The sequence below is a fragment of the Sprattus sprattus genome (assembly GCF_963457725.1).
Source record: "Sprattus sprattus genome assembly, chromosome: 10".
In the NCBI taxonomy this organism is placed as follows: domain Eukaryota; kingdom Metazoa; phylum Chordata; class Actinopteri; order Clupeiformes; family Clupeidae; genus Sprattus; species Sprattus sprattus.
Window position 1 is genome coordinate 27,628,924 of NC_137908.1, and position 18,516 is coordinate 27,647,439.

The 18,516-nt window shown below is 42.3% G+C and overlaps 2 protein-coding genes across 2 annotated transcripts; one reads left to right on the forward strand and one right to left on the reverse strand.

The window, feature by feature from the left end:
* The first annotated feature begins 6,711 nt into the window (after window positions 1-6,711).
* cep15 (centrosomal protein 15) lies at window positions 6,712-9,307 on the forward strand. Its single transcript, XM_080846854.1, has 4 exons — window positions 6,712-6,834; window positions 7,388-7,511; window positions 7,875-7,943; window positions 8,592-9,307. The coding sequence occupies exons 1-4, from the start codon at window positions 6,794-6,796 to the stop codon at window positions 8,775-8,777; spliced, it is 420 nt and encodes a 139-aa protein (XP_080702980.1). The 5' UTR covers window positions 6,712-6,793; the 3' UTR covers window positions 8,778-9,307.
* A 6,427-nt stretch (window positions 9,308-15,734) lies between these two features.
* On the reverse strand, window positions 15,735-18,102 carry fezf2 (FEZ family zinc finger 2; the record flags this gene model as incomplete). The annotated part of the gene is made up of 4 exons (XM_080846839.1): window positions 17,296-18,102; window positions 16,926-17,060; window positions 16,677-16,809; window positions 15,735-15,985 (listed from the first exon to the last, which is right to left on the reverse strand). The coding sequence occupies exons 1-4, from the start codon at window positions 18,082-18,084 to the stop codon at window positions 15,735-15,737; spliced, it is 1,308 nt and encodes a 435-aa protein (XP_080702965.1). The 5' UTR covers window positions 18,085-18,102.
* Window positions 18,103-18,516: the final 414 nt, after the last annotated feature.

Here is an 18,516-nt window from a genome sequence, read left to right on the forward strand (position 1 = left end):
CCCGCCCAAATGCAAATATAGTAAAATGCAAAGATAGGTTGACAGGTCAATTTGATGAGGACTTTTCATCAGATGTGTTTCAATTTGAGAAAAAGTTGCAACACATTAGAGCTATCAGAATCAGAATCAGAATCAGAATCATGTTTATTGGCCAAGTACATTTTCATATACAAGGAATTTGTTGTGGTGTTTAGTTGCTCTCAATGTACTTTAACTGAAAATGTGCAATGTATCACAACAGTTTAGGATCAAATAAATAAATATAATGTAATATAAATATAATAATAAATATAATACATTTTCAAGTGTTCATTAAGGTGACGACAAGGGGAAAAAAACTGTTCCTGTGTCTGGTGGTTTTGGTGTGCAGGGATCTGTAGCGCCTGCCAGAGGGGAGGAGCTGAAACAGATTATGTCCAGGGTGTGAGGGGTCTGCAATAATTTTCCCTGCCCGTTTCCTGGCTCTGGTGGTGTACAGGTCCTGGATGGTGGGCAGGTCGGCACCGATGATGATTTCTGCTGATCTGACTGTCCGTTGTAGTCTGTTCCTGTCCAGTTTAGTGGCCGATCCAAACCAGACAGTGATGGATGAGCAGAGAACAGACTCAATGACTGCAGAGTAAAACTGGATCAGCAGCTCCTGAGGCAGGTTGTACTTCCTGAGCTGGCGCAGGAAGAACATCCGCTGCTGGGCCTTTTTGGTGACTGATCTAATGTTTGGCTCCCACTTCAGGTTCTGGGAGATTGTGGAACCCAGAAACCTGAAGGATTCCACGGCAGACACAGTGCAGTTCAGTATGGTGAGGGGGGGCAGTGATGGGGGGTTCCTCCTGAAGTCCACTATCATTTCAACAGTTTTGAGCGAGTTCAACTCCAGGTTGTAGCGACTGCACCACAGGGCGAGCTGTTCAACTTCCCTCCGGTATGCAGACTCATCTCCATCTCGGATGAGGCCGATGATTGTAGTGTCGTCTGCAAATTTCAGGAGCTGAACAGACGGGTCTCCTGAGGTGCAGTCATTTGTGTACAGGGAAAAGAGCAGCGGGGAGAGCACGCAACCCTGGGGAGCACCAGTGCTGACTGTCCTGGTACTGGATGTTATTTCTCCCAGCCTTACCTGCTGCTTCCTGTCTGTCAGGAAGTTCGTTATCCACTGACAGGTGGAGGCGGGCACAGTGAGCTGGGTGAGTTTGGTGAGGAGGGCTTCCGGCATGATGGTGTTGAAAGCCGAGCTGAAGTCCACAAACAGCATCCTAGCATACGTCCCTGGGGAGTCGAGGTGTTGTAGGATGTAGTGCAGTCCCATGTTTACTGCATCTTCAACTGACCTATTAGCCCGGTAGGCGAACTGGAGAGGGTCCAGCAGGGGGCCTGTGATGACCTTCAGGTGGGACAACACCAGTCTCTCAAAGGACTTCATGACCACAGACGTCAGAGCGACCGGCCTGTAGTCATTCAGGCCAGTGATGGAGGGTTTCTTGGGAACCGGAATGATGGTGGAGCGTTTGAAGCAGGACGGGACTTCACTCAGCTCGAGAGATCTGTTGAAGATCCGTGTGAAGATGGGGGCCAGCTGGTCAGCGCAGACTTTCAGACAGGAGGGTGACACACCGTCTGGGCCTGGAGCCTTCCTGATCTTCTGTTTCTGAAAGAGCTGACACACATCTTCTTCACTGACCGTCAGTGCCGGGGTGGAGTTAGGAGGAAGGGGGGAGGTGATGGCAGGGGGTGCAGTTAGTTGGATAAAGTCTGAGTTAGAGCGGGGAGTGGATGTAGGGTGATCAAACCTGCAGTAAAACTCATTCAGATCGTCAGCTAGTTGAGGGTTCACTGCAGTGTGGGGGGACTGTTTCCTGTAGTTGGTGATGTCCTGCAGGCCTCTCCACACTGACGCAGGATCGTTGGATGAGAACCTGATTTTAAGCTTTTCAGAGTAGCTCCTCTTTGCTGCCCTGATCTCCTTTGTCAGTGTGTTCCTGGCCTGGTTGTATAGGATCCTGTCCCCACTCCTGTAGGCCTCCTCTTTGGCCTTCCGAAGCTGTCTGAGCTTTGCTGTAAACCACGGTTTATTATTGCTGAAGGTGCGGAAAGTTTTGGTGGGTACACACATGTCCTCACAAAAACTGATGTAAGATGTCACAGTGTCAGTAAGTTCGTCCAGATCTTTAGATGTAGCCTCAAAAACACTCCAGTCAGTGCAGTCAAAGCAGGCCTGTAGCTCCAGTTTTGACTCGTTGGTCCATTTTTTCACTGTCTTGACTACAGGCTTTGCAGATTTTAATTTCTGCCTGTAGGTTGGGAGCAGATGGACCAGGCAGTGATCAGAGAGTCCCAAAGCTGCACGGGGAACAGAGTGATATGTGTTCTTTAAAACTGTATAGCAGTGGTCCAGTGTGTTTTTGTCTCTGGTCGGGCACTTAATCTGCTGCCTATATTTTGGCAGTTCGTTGCTGAGGTTTGCTTTATTAAAATCCCCAAGGATAATGAGAAGGGAGTCTGGATATTTTCTCTCCATGGTGATTATCTGGTCAGCCAGGTGCTGTAGCGCCTCGCTAACGCAGGCCTGAGGTGGAATGTAGACACCGACCAGAATGAAGGAGGAAAACTCACGCGGAGAATAAAACGGTCTGCAGTTGATGGAAATAGTCTCTAGGTGTGGAGTGCATATTATCCTTAATACTGTGACATCTGTACACCAACCTTCGTTAATGTAGAAGCAGATTCCGCCTCCCCTAATTTTCCCCGTTAATTGTTTCACACGGTCTGCACGGTGGAGTTGGAAGCCCGGCAGGTGTAGAATGCTGTCAGGGGTGGACTCACCAAGCCAGGTTTCAGTAAAACACAGGGCAGCAGAACGTGAAAAATCCTTGTTAATCCTATTTAAGAGCAGCAGTTCATCCATTTTGTTGGACAGAGAGCGGACATTCGCCAGATGTAACGATGGAAGCGGTGTACGGAACCCCCGCTGTCGCAGTTTAACCAGCGCTCCAGCGCGCTTCCCTCGCCTGCGTCTCATCCAAACTCCACAGGGTGCTGCTGCTCCTCCGATCAGAATCTCTGAAAAGGATTCCGGATGTATAAAGACAGGTGAAAAAGTTCGTGGACTGGACCGTCGGATATTCAATAGGTCTTCCCTGGTGAAAGTGATAGAAGACGGAGTAATGAAAACCGCATTTGTTTTCATCTCCATGGTAACACCCGAAACCGGCACCATTGTAGCCATTGACAGTGCTCCTCCGACCAAAACAATCTTTTAAAACAATAGTTTGTAAGTGTGTGAACACCGGAAAAATGTTTGTAAAGTGGACTAACGAGCATACAGTAGTTCTTCCCTGGTTAAAGTGTCAGGAACGGGAAAACTGAAGACACAATTTAAACAAAACAGAAAAATTACAAGAGAGCGATACACCGAGGCTGCCATCCGAGGCGCCGTCACATTGTTACAGCTATGTAACAATGTAACGTATTCCATAAAACACTGATGCACCAACCACACAGATTCACTTCTCTCAATGTAGGGAGACAATAGCTATAGTTATAGGGGCTATAGTTAACTACAGGATCTCATGCATGCACATACAGGCACATGCGTGCACACACACACACACACACTCTCTCTCTCTCTCTCTCTCTCTCACACACACACACACACACACACACATACACACACACTTAGCCTCTAACTATTAGCTTGACCTTGACCTTCCCTAATACCCACAACACTAATCAGTCTAAAATCAGTCTAAAAATGTACTCTTTTATATGGTTAGGAAATGCTGTTAGATGGTGATGGTTTTTGACAAACATACTCTTACAACTGATATATAAGGAAGAATTTCATTGTGTTTGTGATTTTAAATGTTATTAAATTAATTAAATGTTATTACCTTCCCCCAAAAATAATAACTTCCTGCAAACGTAATAATTATATTTGTGGGATATGAGTCATTACATTCATGGGAAAGAAAGAACATTTTAATTGAATAGTAGAAAGTGCAGATTAGTATCACGTTTGTAGGAAGATATCAGATACATTTGTGGGTGTAACACACTAGAATAGAAATATTCATGTGGTGGCTATGTTTGTGGTGAGGCAGATTTCCTTATTTTCATTTGTCTTGGTTCAACATGTGAAGATGAGCTATACCCCCTTATCTGCATAGGACATTCATTGTATCTATTGGTATGTAGAAGTAACCTAACTGGTACCCACCATCACACCAATAATGCCGTTTCTAGACTACAAAGAAGTTTTCATGTCAGTGTTTGGCATAATTATCTAGTACGGCTCTATGCTCCTTATTACACACACACACACACAACTTCCATTCAGTGTAAATTAATTCACTGTTTAGCCTTTTTAGTCAAGCATGCCATTTTGTGGAAGAAAATCCAATTCGTGGCTGCCACTATGGCCCCAACTCTATATAGCTCAGTATCTGAAACACCAGCACATGCATATGCCAAGTTCATAGACTGAAATGTCTCGTGTGATCATATTTAACGTTTAAAAGGTAAACCACAAATGTAGCACGATGTGCTGGGTGTTCTGCTCATCACTTATTTATTGAACTTGCACATAAGAAGCAGAGAGGTTAAACCTTGTAAGGGTGATTAAAAACTATATACATGAACACACCATAGGATGGAAGAATGACACACCCCACAGGTCTTCCATCAAAGTGGCATTATGTAGGAATTGTACTTCAGGATTAGGATAAGGATAAGCAGTTTTACCTTAAAATAACAGCTTTAAAAAAATTGGGGCGCTACAATGACGTTTAATATGGAGAATCGCCTCGTGCCATTGCCATACCAGGGTCCGTAGGCATATAACTGCGTTATGCAAGTTTGAATGAAGCCGCCCGGCTACTACTGTCTGCCGAACTAGTAAGTAGCTAATTTGCCGTCTTGCTTTGTCTTGTCTTGTGTTGCACTTGCTTGATGTTTGACTATGTTAGGAAAGTTGTTGACTCACTAGTTTGTCATAGTGTGAAAGTAAGGAAATTTCAAGAGGTTTCGCTAGGTTTAGCATCTCGTTAGCGATTAGCAATTCCTCCATTGTGCTACTTTAAGATAAACTTTTATTAACCCCGTTAGGGAAATTCAGGTGTAATAGCAGCAAGATTTATGAAGTGCAACAGGAAATAGGAATCTGCAACCACCTCCAGACCATCCAGTTAGGAGTCCATTAGGCCCTTTCAGTGTCCTTGCTTAGTGTAACTGCACCCTTAAACGGGTTTTTGAGCTGTAAACTAAATAATATGATGTACAGTGATGAAACAGCTGTGGCCTACTGGTTAGGGTTTCGGGCTGGTAACCGGAGGGTGGCCGGTTCGATCCCCGACCTGTAGGAAAAATGTGGGTGGGGAAATGGTAGAGCACTGCTCTCCCATGCCCACATCCACAGCTGCGGTGCCCTTGAGCAAGGCACATTACCCCGATCACTACTCCCCGGGTGCCGCTGAAGGCAGCTCACTGCTCCGGGCTAGTGTGCTTCACGGTGTGCCTCACTGTGTGCTTCACTACCCTGGTTGGGTAAAATGCAGAGACTAAATTCAGAGTGTGTGTGTGTGTCACTATCTCTGCCGTTAAAACAGTCACTAGTCACTAGGGCTCCATTTCCATTCCATAAAAAACACATCAAATTGCGGGTGTTAATATTTTATGGGTTGAAAATGGCATGCCATCTACTGTTTAAAATCATCGGGAACCTTGCAAGGCCGTCCGTTAGGCCGTCCGTTTCTACGTCATGAGTGTGTGACTCTCATTTTCATTTGCTGAGCAGGACACCTCATTCACAGGAGTTTACGTTAAGCCCCTTGACCACTTTTAAAGCATGTTTTCTAAATGTATGCAGTGGGTAAAGCTCAGCGCAGGGGGTGAAGTTCCACTCTAGGTTTTGTTGAGTTTGCCTTGGTTTCTCAGTTTGTTTAATTAACTACCCCCAGCGTACCATAGCTCATTTGAGATGCATTTGGTTAGATATTCACAATGTTCAAATCGACCGAGTGCATTGAATGAAATTCAAAATGTGGAATTATAAAACTGGGTTAGCCCTTTCACACCATGCCGTCCTCTTGCAAGTTCCTTCTGTGCTGTCAAAAGGGCCTTGTTAGATGATGAACTATATATATTATAGAGTTTAATGGTAAATGAAGGTAGATGACAGTCAATTTATCTGAACTGTCATCAGAAGTGTATGCTAGTGAATGTATGATTAATACAGTCCTGTTCAATGTGGACCTAAAATAATGAAAATTAACATACACACTTGACACTACTTTGAGCTGCATTCTTTGTATGAAAAGCTTTTAACATATACAGTGTTGTTGCTTATTCTGTATGCATTCTTGGGCTTCTGCCACAAAGGTGCTATATACATAATTGATTAATGAATATTATTATTATATTACTCATCATAAAACAACAATCATAAAAATCCACGCTGAAAAAATAAAACAACCTAAATAAATACATTGTTGCACCTGCAGAATTTGTGTCTGTGCATTTGAAAATGTAATTCTGTTAATCGAGTAATAGGTTAGTGCAAATCCGATATAAAAACTTGCAGTCAAATGGCGCAAAATCCGTCAAGCAGGCGGATTAGATTACTGTAGGATCTCAAACACAGATGGTTTCGAAGTTCATAAACAAGAGTATGCTCAAACTGCTGGCTAGCTTGCTAGCAAAAGTAGGCTAGGTTAATGTGTAACGTCAACGGTTAAAAACGAATCGTTGCGGAGATGTTGTTTTGACTCATGACACAATCTCCGCGTCCATAGCATAAAACATGGACGAAGAATTTGAGCTAAGCAGGAAACATGAAGATATGTAAGTAGTTGGTTGGCTAATGGCTAGTATAGCTAAGTAAACTGAACAAGATGTATCGTTCCTGGACTATGGGTTATCTCTTCACTGAGCTAGCGCTGGACGTTTAGCTAGAAAACGTTGATGCATAAGTCGGTAAACTATAGCTACGCAGGTAAACCAGCGTAAATTACCAGCTAGACTTGGGGCTAATTATTGCGATTTAAGGTTAACGGTTTCAAATTAAACTTTATATTGTGTTGTAGCTGTTTACAGAGTTTCTAACTTTCTAGACTGACTAGCGTGAAAATAAATTAGATTGACCCCAAACAGTGTTGCCTTAAAACATTTTAAATCGATGGATTTGTTTTCATGCTAGCGTGAGACGGGACACAAAATCGTCTCTTGTCAAAATAGTGACTGTTATCAACACTGTGTTCATGTGTCTGCCTAACTTGCAACTTGGTAGGTAACTAGATGCGCGGTCGTTTCGAGAAGGTAAGTGGAAATAAACTGCTATGCATGTTTGTTTACAGCAGACTAATCATGTGTTACCCATTGTAATTTCTTCTGTTAGTTTAGGGAAAAGAGCACAATTACTGGAACAAATGGAGGTTCGACATCAACATCAGAGAGCTAAGAAGAAAGAACAGACAACGCTGTCCAAGGCTGCTCAGGAAAGGAATGCTCAACTGCTGGGGGTACATCTTATGTCAGCTGAAACGTGAATTGTAATATTGATGTTGAAGTCAGGAGATGCAGGCAACACTAAAGACTTTGTTTGTATAAAACTAGGCAGCTAAGGCTGCTAAAACAGGTGCCTCTATAGTGTTTAGAGTTAACAAACCTTATGAAATGCACACATTATACTGCATTTCACAGGCTTTGTACCTGTATTCTGCACAAAAATGTTTAAAATCTAATGTAATCTGACCCTTTTGAAAATTTGAATGAAGATCCAGGTATGTTTGTTATGTTTAAATAGACTAGATCTCTAGGTGATGTGGATTTGCCTTTCAAACTCTGAAAACATTTTCTACCATTGAATGGTTTGTCTCTCTCAGGACCTGAAAACGTTGGAAGATAAGATGAGAATGAAACAACCATTACATCCAGATGTACTCACCCTTGAGGTAACCTAACTCTAGCGTGATGTACCGTCATTTCGTGACTATTACCTGTGGTTTTTACATTGATTTTGCGCAATTTCTGCAGCCCTGCAGTTAATTCTCAGGCGCTTCCTATACACAGGTTTCCCCCCCCCCCCCCGCCCCGCCTGGTAGTTAGTAAGGTGCACATTAACTGCTAGATAAAGTGTGAATGCAACTCTCTCTCTCCCTCTTTCACATCACATACGAAAAACAACATTGGATAGATAACACATTTTCATTCACACTCAGTCACATTCAGTTTTCCATATTGATAAAGTAAGGGGTGTTGTGAAATCCTTCTAGGACTGTATTTAACGGTATGCTATGGAGTGAAAACTATGTGGCTATGAACTATCGTAGCTATCTCTAGCTTAGGGAAAAATCTTAACAGTTATTCGTTCCTAGCGTGTGTAATATGAACAAATTTGAATATCATATGAAGTGAATATGAACTTGTGTTACATATGAAGCTGCACAGGCGCCCAGAGGCTTTCTACCAATCATAGCTTTTTAACCTAGCTTTCTCTAGATTCTGGAACCATCATAACAGCTGGCCGCTGCTAGCGTGTGATGAACTCATGCTAATTTGTGTGACGCAATGTGGTGACGCAACATGCCGACTTGTTCCAGACTCGTTACTGGGCGTCTGTGGAAGAGAAACTTCCGGAGTGGGAACCCTTTCTTCTGGGCAGAGGTCCAGCTCCCCGTCACAGCAGGGCCCGTTCGCCCGGGAGACGGAGGCTGGAGAAAGGTGTTCCTCGTGACGCACAGGACAGAGGGCTTCCCCCGCGTCCTAGGAAGCACCCCGCTGTATGACTCATTTTTTTGGGGTGGACTAGTCATTACCAAATCTACCCTTCACAAACAGGAAGTCAGTTATGAATTACCCCACATTTACTGAGTGGACCTCCATCTGTATCAGGCATTCTGTTTTTTGTTGTTTTTGCTTTGGACAGGGTGTATGGATCGCATCTACCTTACTGTAAATCCCGCACTTTGTAGATTCTGAGCAGATAAAGCTTATTCTAATCATGAAAACATAACTGTGTTTTTAAACTGCTAGCTGATGTTGTGTGATGGAGATGGCAAAGAATAATAGTTTTACACCATCAAGATTTTTTTAATTAGATTCTATTATTTTATTACATGACAAATGGCTTAGGGGAAAGCATCTGGGACACTGTTCAAAATTACCACAAGGGGGAGCCAAGATCTCATTTATAAAATAAAAAAATCACAGAAACCTGGAACATGCTTCACACTGCTCAAGAAATGATTCAGCTGCCAAATTCTGTTGGTGTGATTGCTTAAGGGTTAGTGTATGTGTATGTGTATGTGTATGTGTATGTGTATGTGTATGTGTATGTGTATGTGTATGTGTATGTGTATGTGTATGTGTTTGTGTATGTGTTTGTGATTGTAAGTCCAGAGGCTGGAGTCTGTATGAAGGGTAAGAGTTGAGGGCTCTCCGTCTCTGTTCTAGTCAACGTTGAATGAGGTCATTAAGTTCACATCTTTACTTATATCCTCAGGGGTTGTTTCAGTTTGGGGCGTTTTTATTCACATCAAGCTGTTAAATCACATCAGGCGAAACAGTTTTTAACACATTCCTATTCATTGTCTGTTCATACTCTGCACTCAATAGTGTTGTTAATCTTTTCAAATTGGTACGATGCTGCATTTATATTTATTTCTCATTGACATGCCTAGAGAAAAACAAAACTTGTTTACTGTGTAAATAAATTAAATATTATATGTTTGTTTAAAGTGACATTTTTTTACTTTTAAATATTACCAATTCATAAATTTCTATGTATTTTTCTCTGTTTTCCCTTTTTTTGTCGCACAATAACCTTTTTCATCTTGCTCTCAGTATAGTGTTCTCACATAAAAGGGAACTTTGGAGTGGGGCTTAAATGTTCATGTCTTTATTACTGAAATAAGCATGCCGGAATGTCCCCTCTTTATACCTGGGCTCTTGGCAGCAATGAGGTCATGGCTGCATTACGGCACAAAGCATCCACGAGCACTTTCGCTGTTCACAGTAATTGCTATTTTATTGTCTCTTCAGTGAAGGGTAGCCCCGGGTCAGCCAGTCACCATATGTTCATAAATCTCCATTGAAAGTGTGGAAAATGAGCCACTTTTCTCCCCCTCGTTCCCTCCTGTTGCTACCCTTCTTAGTCCTCGTTCCCAAGCCACTGCTTGAGTTTGGTGGCACTTTTTCCTAACTTTTGTAAAGTCAGCACAGGATACATTTAGGTTGGGATTTCTTACGAAACATTTTATGGTATACTGCAATACATGGTGAACTACTGTATATAGTGTATGTTTAAAAAATGTATACAAATTATTCAAGTTTATACAAATATTATTTAGATATTATTCATACCACATATGTGCATTTGTGTGTGTGTGTGTGTGTGTATTTATATATACATGTATGTGTGTGTGTGTGTGTGTGTGTGTTTTCTAGAACAAAACCAGTACCGTGCCAATAAGATGATTAACAAGTGCATGGGGGTCATGGCATCAATACTGAGGTTAGCTGGTGTGATGATATGGGCCATCTGTAGTGGGAAGAAACATCCACCTCCACCTGCTGTTTAACTGGCACTCCAGCTCTCTCTCTCTCTCTCTCTCTCTCTCTCTCAGAGATGGCATCTCTGATCCAACCTAATTGCGATGATCAAATTGGCGCGGGATGACGCAGAGTGGCGGCTTGACAAACGCGATCATCCGGATGGCCAGGGTTGAAGTGGCGCTGGTTGGCAGCTGCCCTTGCTCCTCAGCTGGGACCCGTGCGTGCCCTGCAGGTCAGGCACCAGTCGCCCAACACGGGCGGGGGAGGGTCTGCCAGGGCTGGTGGCGGGGTGTTGGGGCTGGAGTTCAGTTTGGGTGGGGGTGGGGAGTAGGGGTGAGGAGGGTAGGGAGAAGGGGGGCAGGGGGTTATCTAAAAGGGGTTTGAAGAGCACGATCTGGAGCCTTTCCAAATGACTAGCTCTGCATTATGTATTCTAATGGCAAAGGCCCCGAGGTGGATTAGCCACAGACACCACATTGCCTGGCGTGGCACACACTCATGGACCTCTGGCCCCCTACGAGCAGTGCCAGCCGTGGAAAATGCTCTGGCACACAGTCACCTGGGCTTAATCCCAGCCTTCTCAAGTTCGACGGGATTACTGTAAAGCAGCCCTCTACACATGGTCATCATCTCTCTGACAAATGGAAAGGAATGAAAAGTAGAGAGTTGAATATGAATGTGCATGAAAAAGGCCGTTTTTAGGCGGGTGTTGTAGTTTTTTTAAAGACACTCATAGATATTTTTCTTCAAGAATGTTTTTGAAAAAACATGATTCCTTGTATTTTTAAGCTTTTTTCCCTCTTTTTTTTGAGAACTTTAAAAAACCTATCGCTGTCTCAAAATTATTTATTGTGCCTTGGAATGATTTTAGGATAAACTTAATTCAAGTCATGAACAAGAACACAATGTCATATTTAAAGCTGTTTTAGGCAGTTGAAGTTCCAATAGATGTTTTGGCAAATCAGACTTTTTGTATGTGCCAACGCAATCATCGCCACTTAGAGGTTTTCTTACAAGTAGTTCTTAGAACTAAAGCTTTTGTCGCATTCCTTGTTGTAGTGCTCTTCCATAGAAATAGCTTTTTTTTGCACATGAGCTAGTCAGGGAATTCTCACCGCTTGTTGCTTTTATTCTGGCACCGATGCTGATAGTTCAAGAGCTCCTGTAGTGTTTTTGTCCCTCAGAAATTCTACTTAATTCTGCAGTGTAATGATTTGTGTTTCAATATTGTGGTTACTCTTACCCTTTTCCCAAGCTCTTTGGTAATATCACCCTCTCAAATTAATTGAGATGGTGTGTAGAGACCAGAGACAACTTTTTTTGTCAAATGTATCCTATTGTGATATTGTAATGGATTACTATAAATTAATTAGTTTTAGATTTAGACAAAAACTAGTCCAATCCCTCTCCCTCTGTTCGTAGTGTTGCTTTAACGGACCAGGGTTTGGATGTGTCTCATAAAGACGCCTGGATAGGGACTGAATGTAGCAGTGGAAGTCCCCTTGGAGGGGCATCCTGGGTCAAAAGGATTAGTACCGGACATCCCAGAATTAGCAATCCCGCTGGACAATAGATATGGACGTAAATCCTATATTGGGAAAAAAATCCCCAACACTTTGAAGGAATAAAAGCTTGCATTAAAAAAACTAAAACGTTGCTCTGTTTTTAGTCCATCAATTTCCAAATGTATTTATTTGCTATAAATGGGATCCAGACTGAGTGTGTATATATATATATATATATATATATATATATATATATATATATATATTTAATTTGTTCTCTCTCTAAATGGGTTTTGAATGTGTTGGCAGTCAACTGGGCAAACTGTAAGCCTATAAAATGTGGATCAGATTGTTTGGAGGTCAAGGCCCCGTCTCTTTTAAGATACTACGACTAACGGAGCAGGCAGGAGGACAGAAGGTCCCCTTCAGCTCCTTGGCCCCAGGCCCTAAAGCCTTGCTCTGAATGGAGGTCATGCTAGCATCTGACATTGATGTGAATCTAGTGGGGCCAAGCCTGTGTACAGCTCCTGCACGGGTGCCCAGAGAGCTGTAAGCCATAAAGCACCTTCTCAGGCCATGCCCTTGAGATGGGCTACTGTGGGCCGCATATATGAACATGTGTGTGCATTGTTCTGTCACACACACACATGCACTGGAGAGTCCTAAGACATTACCAACTACCACAAAAAAAAAAAAAATGGCCATGAAAGATAATTCAGCTATCTTTTGTGTGTGTGTGTGTGTACTAAATTGTGCTATCACACTGAGAGTTATTTTTATATTATTTTACAGTGAAATATTTTCCCTACACATTACATGTTGTCAAAGAGACTGAAGATTGTCCTTTTGAACATTTTGTATATAAAGACGTGTATTGGAACACCATGCAGTCTGCTGGCTGGATCCTGTCCTCTCAACACCATTCCCCAGGAATAGATCCAAAGACCTCGGCTGATGCTCATTAACTTCCCCTTGGCATTTTACAATGTGCCTTTCGAGCTCTTTGTGCCAAGAACTAACGCTTCTTCTAACGAGTAGCACAACTAGGCCACTCTCTTCCAGCAGGGAGAGAAATTGCTTTCCAAAATGATCGCGAAGGACGGTTTAATTAGAATTTCATTTGGGCTAAAAAGGGGGGAAAGCGATGTAGTTAACGTTTGGTGGACTTAATTGGGCCCTTTATCCCTCGCCCCTTAAAAATGATGACGCTAGCCCTGTTAATCTTCCATTTACAATCAATTGAGTTGACCAAACAAAAGTCTGGGTCTTCTTTTCATCCCGTCTCAGCCGAGCCTTTGTCGTTTATAAATGCCAGTTTTGGGTGATCCTGGTCTCGTACATGTTCTTAGTTGTTGACAGTTCATTAATGCGCTCTTGTCCCTGTAATCTCTCTCTTCATGTGCATGCAGTAATGAGCTCCGTTGTCAATTAACATGTTTCTAGAAGCAAAGCTGGTTGCTCAGATGTTGAAGAGGTAAGTGCAGAGAAAAGGCCAACGAGTCTGCCTTTAGGTTGTTTACTTCCCTACACTCCTTTCTTCGCCGTTTAACAAGAAGGCTTTTACGTGGTGTGTGCGTGTAGTGTAGTGTGGTGTGTTTGTAAGTAGGCTAAATTTATTTTTACTTCACTTGCCTCCAATGGCATTTAGGAGGTTCTGTTTCAGTAAGTAAACTCCAATAAAATAAAGTGTAGTGTTCTTGATTTTCCCATCTGTGGGAATTGGCGTTATAAGATGGGGAAATGGACGTGGACACGTTCGACAGTGGGTGGGGGGGGGGGGGGGGGGGATATGACTTTAATTGCGTGCTTATTGTTTAATTAGCCATAACAGACGCCGTGATATCATAGCCGATATGTTTGTATTGGAATGTGATTGCTACATCCTTACCACCCACCACCAATTCGTTTCTGTCCGTTTAAACATCGATGAATTGCATTTGTCTGAGAAATTTCGTAAAAGTGCACAGGTTGTCAGAATTCTCATCTTACCCTAGGCAGCTTCCCAAAGAACACGTGGAATTTTAGCAGAGAACGTTTTGTAAGTAGGGCTTTGTACCAGTGGTTAACAAAAAATGATTACAAATATTTAGACCACTAATAAACGTGATGTTAGAGCACAGATAAATAACTGACAAAAAAAAATATTTATTTGACACTGGACTGCTTTTGGACACCACAGATATGGATATAATGTCTGGGGGAAAACACCCTATAAAATATATGTGTAGTAGGCTTTCCAGTTTGTAAGTGTTGCATGTCCTTTTAAGACCAGAAACGATTAAAGACCGAAAACTAGCATACACAATGGAATCTAAACCCCAATTTTTCAGTTCTTCTCGGAGAAGGTGAATAGACCATCCAGTGGGTGGAATTAGTCCTCTTCCCAGTCCTAACGGGCGGTGTTTAATTACTAAATGTGTCTTAATTGGGAAGCTGGCATTTGAGAGCACGTTTCTGGTCTCAGATCAGAATTTCCGTTGGCGGGCAAGGATAATATTATTCTAGGAGGCGTGCAGAGAATACATTATTCCACACTAAAGTGGACCAGATGAGGAAAAACGTGGCTGATTTAGTCCAAGGGCTTTATTATGACACAGGGCACTGATGAGGATGGGTACATGCGCCGAGGGTTCCCCTGAGGCCCGTTAGCTGATTAATAGGCTTTGAAGAGTCCATGTTTTATCTGATAATTTCAGGCTTTAAAACGATGTCAAGTGTGTTGTCATATTGAAAAGTAATTCTTCATTTTGAACCGTTTCAGCTATGCTGTCACATGTAGGTTGCTTTAAGTGTATAACAGTTTAACGAAGAACAAAGACAAACGTGTAAATTACAAAACGATAGGGAGTTTCGACATGGTCACTATGGGCATACAATTCCAAACCGATATTACCAGTCAGAGATTGGCCAGAGATGTTAGCCATTTCATATGAATTCGCCTGAACGTAATTTCGGCATCATGCACTAGGCCACATGAAAAATCCAAATAAAACACTTAAAAAATAAAAAAAAATATCCAATTGTAAAAAAAAAATCTAAGGATTAATGCCAAACAAATGACTTGAGGGTCTGACACTTGATGTAATTTTCATTTCTCCAGAGTGTTACAATACCCACTTAGATAATAACAATGATAACTATAATAATAATTATTATGTTTTAATACTAGAAGTATTGTTATTATTTGTATTTAAATCCCCAAGAAGCGGTATTGTAATGAAACATTTGTGTAAACACGAACAAATGCTATCCTTTCACCCCTCTCTTTACAATAATTCAGCTATTGTTGAAAAGTGCATTATCAGCTTACTTTTTTACGCATTCGATTGCCTTTTATTTTAAACAATTTCATAGCCATAGACGCCAACAACTGACCAAACATCAATTTCACACACACTGTGTATATAAAGTGTCTGACATTCCGGGAGCTATAGCAATCTTCCAGCGTTGATGCATAAAAATGCGTTCAGGTAAACACTTTTAAATAACATTTTATTAATAGAGTTATGTACAATTAAGTCAAAGGGTCCTCGAACTGTTATTCAATAAAAATGACCAGGATTTTCCTATTGTACAGAAGTGTGAGATATTATTTCGTGTAAAGGTAGAAGATGAGTAGCCTATGTACAACAAATTGAAAGAAATATCTCTGTTCATCAGTCCATCCGTGAACTCGAATGAGTCTCAGCTTTTGAGTCCTCTGGAAGAATCGTTTCCCGCATTTGTCACGTTATCGTGCAATTTCCTTATGTGCTTTTTTAAGTCAAAGTTCCGGCAGAAACCTTTGCCACAGGTGCCGCAGGTGAAGGGCTTCTTGTCGTTGTGGGTATGCATGTGAAAAGTGAGGTTGTAGACTTGATGGAAGGCCTTGTTACAGATGGAACACTTGAACTGCTTCTCTCCGCTGTGCGTCAGTTTGTGGTTTTTGTAGTTTCCTATCAACGAAAATTGTGGAACAATGTAAACATGACGTACATTAAAGCAACAAAATGATGCGAGAATTCTTCATTCTCTACAAGGTCAACGGGTCACAATTAGGTAGCGCCAGACAAAAGACTTTCATCCCCCAGCCTTCATTAATCAGCATTTTGCATGTTGAAGTCAAGAAGTTGTCAAACTTTGTAAAGATCAACTGCAAAACAGCCGAAAACTGTCGGATTAAAGAACCGAGAAAGGTCTGTCCCTTGACCCATAGGGAATTGACAAAAATCTGAAGGGGAGGGTTAGTTAGTGTAAAATGACAGCTCGCATTTACACTGATATATCCAACTTGTCCATGGCAAAAAGCACTTTCTACTTCATCTTTTTGATTTTCCATATAGGCTAGACTATTACTAAAGACTTTAAAGCAACAGGCCAACTAATAAACGGATGGTTAGCAGTGTATGAGTATCCTATTATTTGTATACAATATATAGTGCAGTTCTCTATGTCTTATTATTTTATTTTCTGTCTTGGTTCAGTGTCAATAGTATTTATCTTTAGTATGCCTATGATTTAAGCACAAAGCGGCTATTTTATTTCCTTTCCTTCTGCGATATTTTTTACGGTCAATTACCCTCCATTTCCACCTTTTGAAAATATTTACCGTTTGTAGCAATACATCGAATTATTCAAAATATTTACCTTTTTGGTGAAACCCTTTGCCACAGAATTCGCAGATAAAAGGTTTGTAGCCTGCGTGGATTCGGACGTGAGTATTTAGGGTCGAGCTTCTGTTGAAGGCTTTCCCGCACTGGTTGCACTTGTGAGGTTTCTCCTTCAAAAGATAAAAGGGGAATATCCATTAATTTCGAAATCAAATCGGTGTGAAAATATCAAACAGTTATTATAGGCTATGATCTCGGTGAAATAGACATGGCTCCCAACACTCACCTGTGTGTGGATGATTTTGTGTCTGCATAATGTGCTCGCCTGGCGGAAACCTTTTCCACACACTTTACACACAAATGGTCTTGCGCCTGTGTGTACTGGCATGTGACGCGTGAGGTTATAGTGGGCATTAAACACCTGTAAAAACACACACACACACACACACGGATTATCAGCTATGCTTAGCCTAACCATTTAGATACGTTAATTATCTTGTTTCTAGAAATTTTGCTAACGCTGAGAAAATAAGAGAAACCGTAGCCAAAACAAGTACGAAATATTATTGGATGTTTTGACACTGTTTAGTTTGTACAGTGTTATATGTACTGTTTATGTTGTTACAGAGCGTAAGGAAACTCTACTGGCCACATACCTTTCCGCATACTTCGCAAGTGAAGTTTTTTGGTTTCCCATCCGCCCCGCAATTATTGGATTTGTTGTGCGCTTTCACTCCGTTTTTCTCCGATGTCAAGGTGTGGTTCTCTTTCACAATCTGGTCAAGTTGTCCAGGTAGGTGCTCTTTATGGGGGTACTGTGGTGTTGGAAATTTATCCGCCGTTGCATTGGCCAGTTTTGCGTTCTCTAACAGCAGAAGTTTGTGGTGTGCGCTGAGGGATGCTTGCGCCTGAGAGTTAGCCAAGGCAGAAGAGAACAAATGTCCGCTTAGCAAGTCTGACTGGTGATACGCAGAGTCCAAATAATTGAAATAGTACAAAGAACCGTTCGTGGGCATCGCCACGGCTTGGTGAATTACTTGGGGTTTGATTACTCTTGCTCCCGGTAATAAGGAATGCTTGAACCCCGAGTCTGTTTTGCCGCACATCCCGCAGTTGGTTTTGCACATCCCGGCAGAAGTGCACAGTGTGCCCCTTAAATTAGCTTTCCACAATTCGGAGTAGTTCATCAGCGCCTTGGCATGCAGGTCGTAGCCGAAAGGCTGGATGGGAATCATGCAGGGTATAGGAGAGCATAGGCTGACCATCTTTTTGCCCTCGGAGACTTCCAGTCCTCGGCGGTCGCCGAGCAAGCCCTTCGGTTCTGAGCTCTTGGACATGATCCTGTCGATGGAGAAAGCCAGGGCCTTCGGTGCGGCTGTGGCTCCTGTCCTGCTGTCTAGTCCCGGACAGGCCATGACCGTTTCGAGAGGGAGCGAGCTTGCCATTTTAGTCCAACTTGGTGTGAGCAGCGATCGAGCAGCCAGCCGCCCAGTCCTCGCCTCCTGAATTTCAGAAAAGCCAGGACACACATCAGTTTAATAAGCACCTTGCTTTTACAATGTCATTCATTTGCATTCAAATGGCCATCCCCGAACAATAGCGACCAGGGGTAGCAGATTAATGCTCATTAACTAGTACACACAAAATTAACAGGACATTACAGAGCTCGTTAGGAAAAGAAAAAGAAAAATCCCCCTCTAAGTTCATCCCCATTCAACACCTCGGAAAAACGGAATGGCAAATGTGCGTCCCAGTCAGTGTTGTAGTTTACCTTTTTCAGAGCGACAGCAGATGTATTCAGAGAGAGTTGCGTGACCCCACTGTCACATTTTACAAGCAGACATCCTCATCAGCCTCAGATCATCACTGTCTTGAGT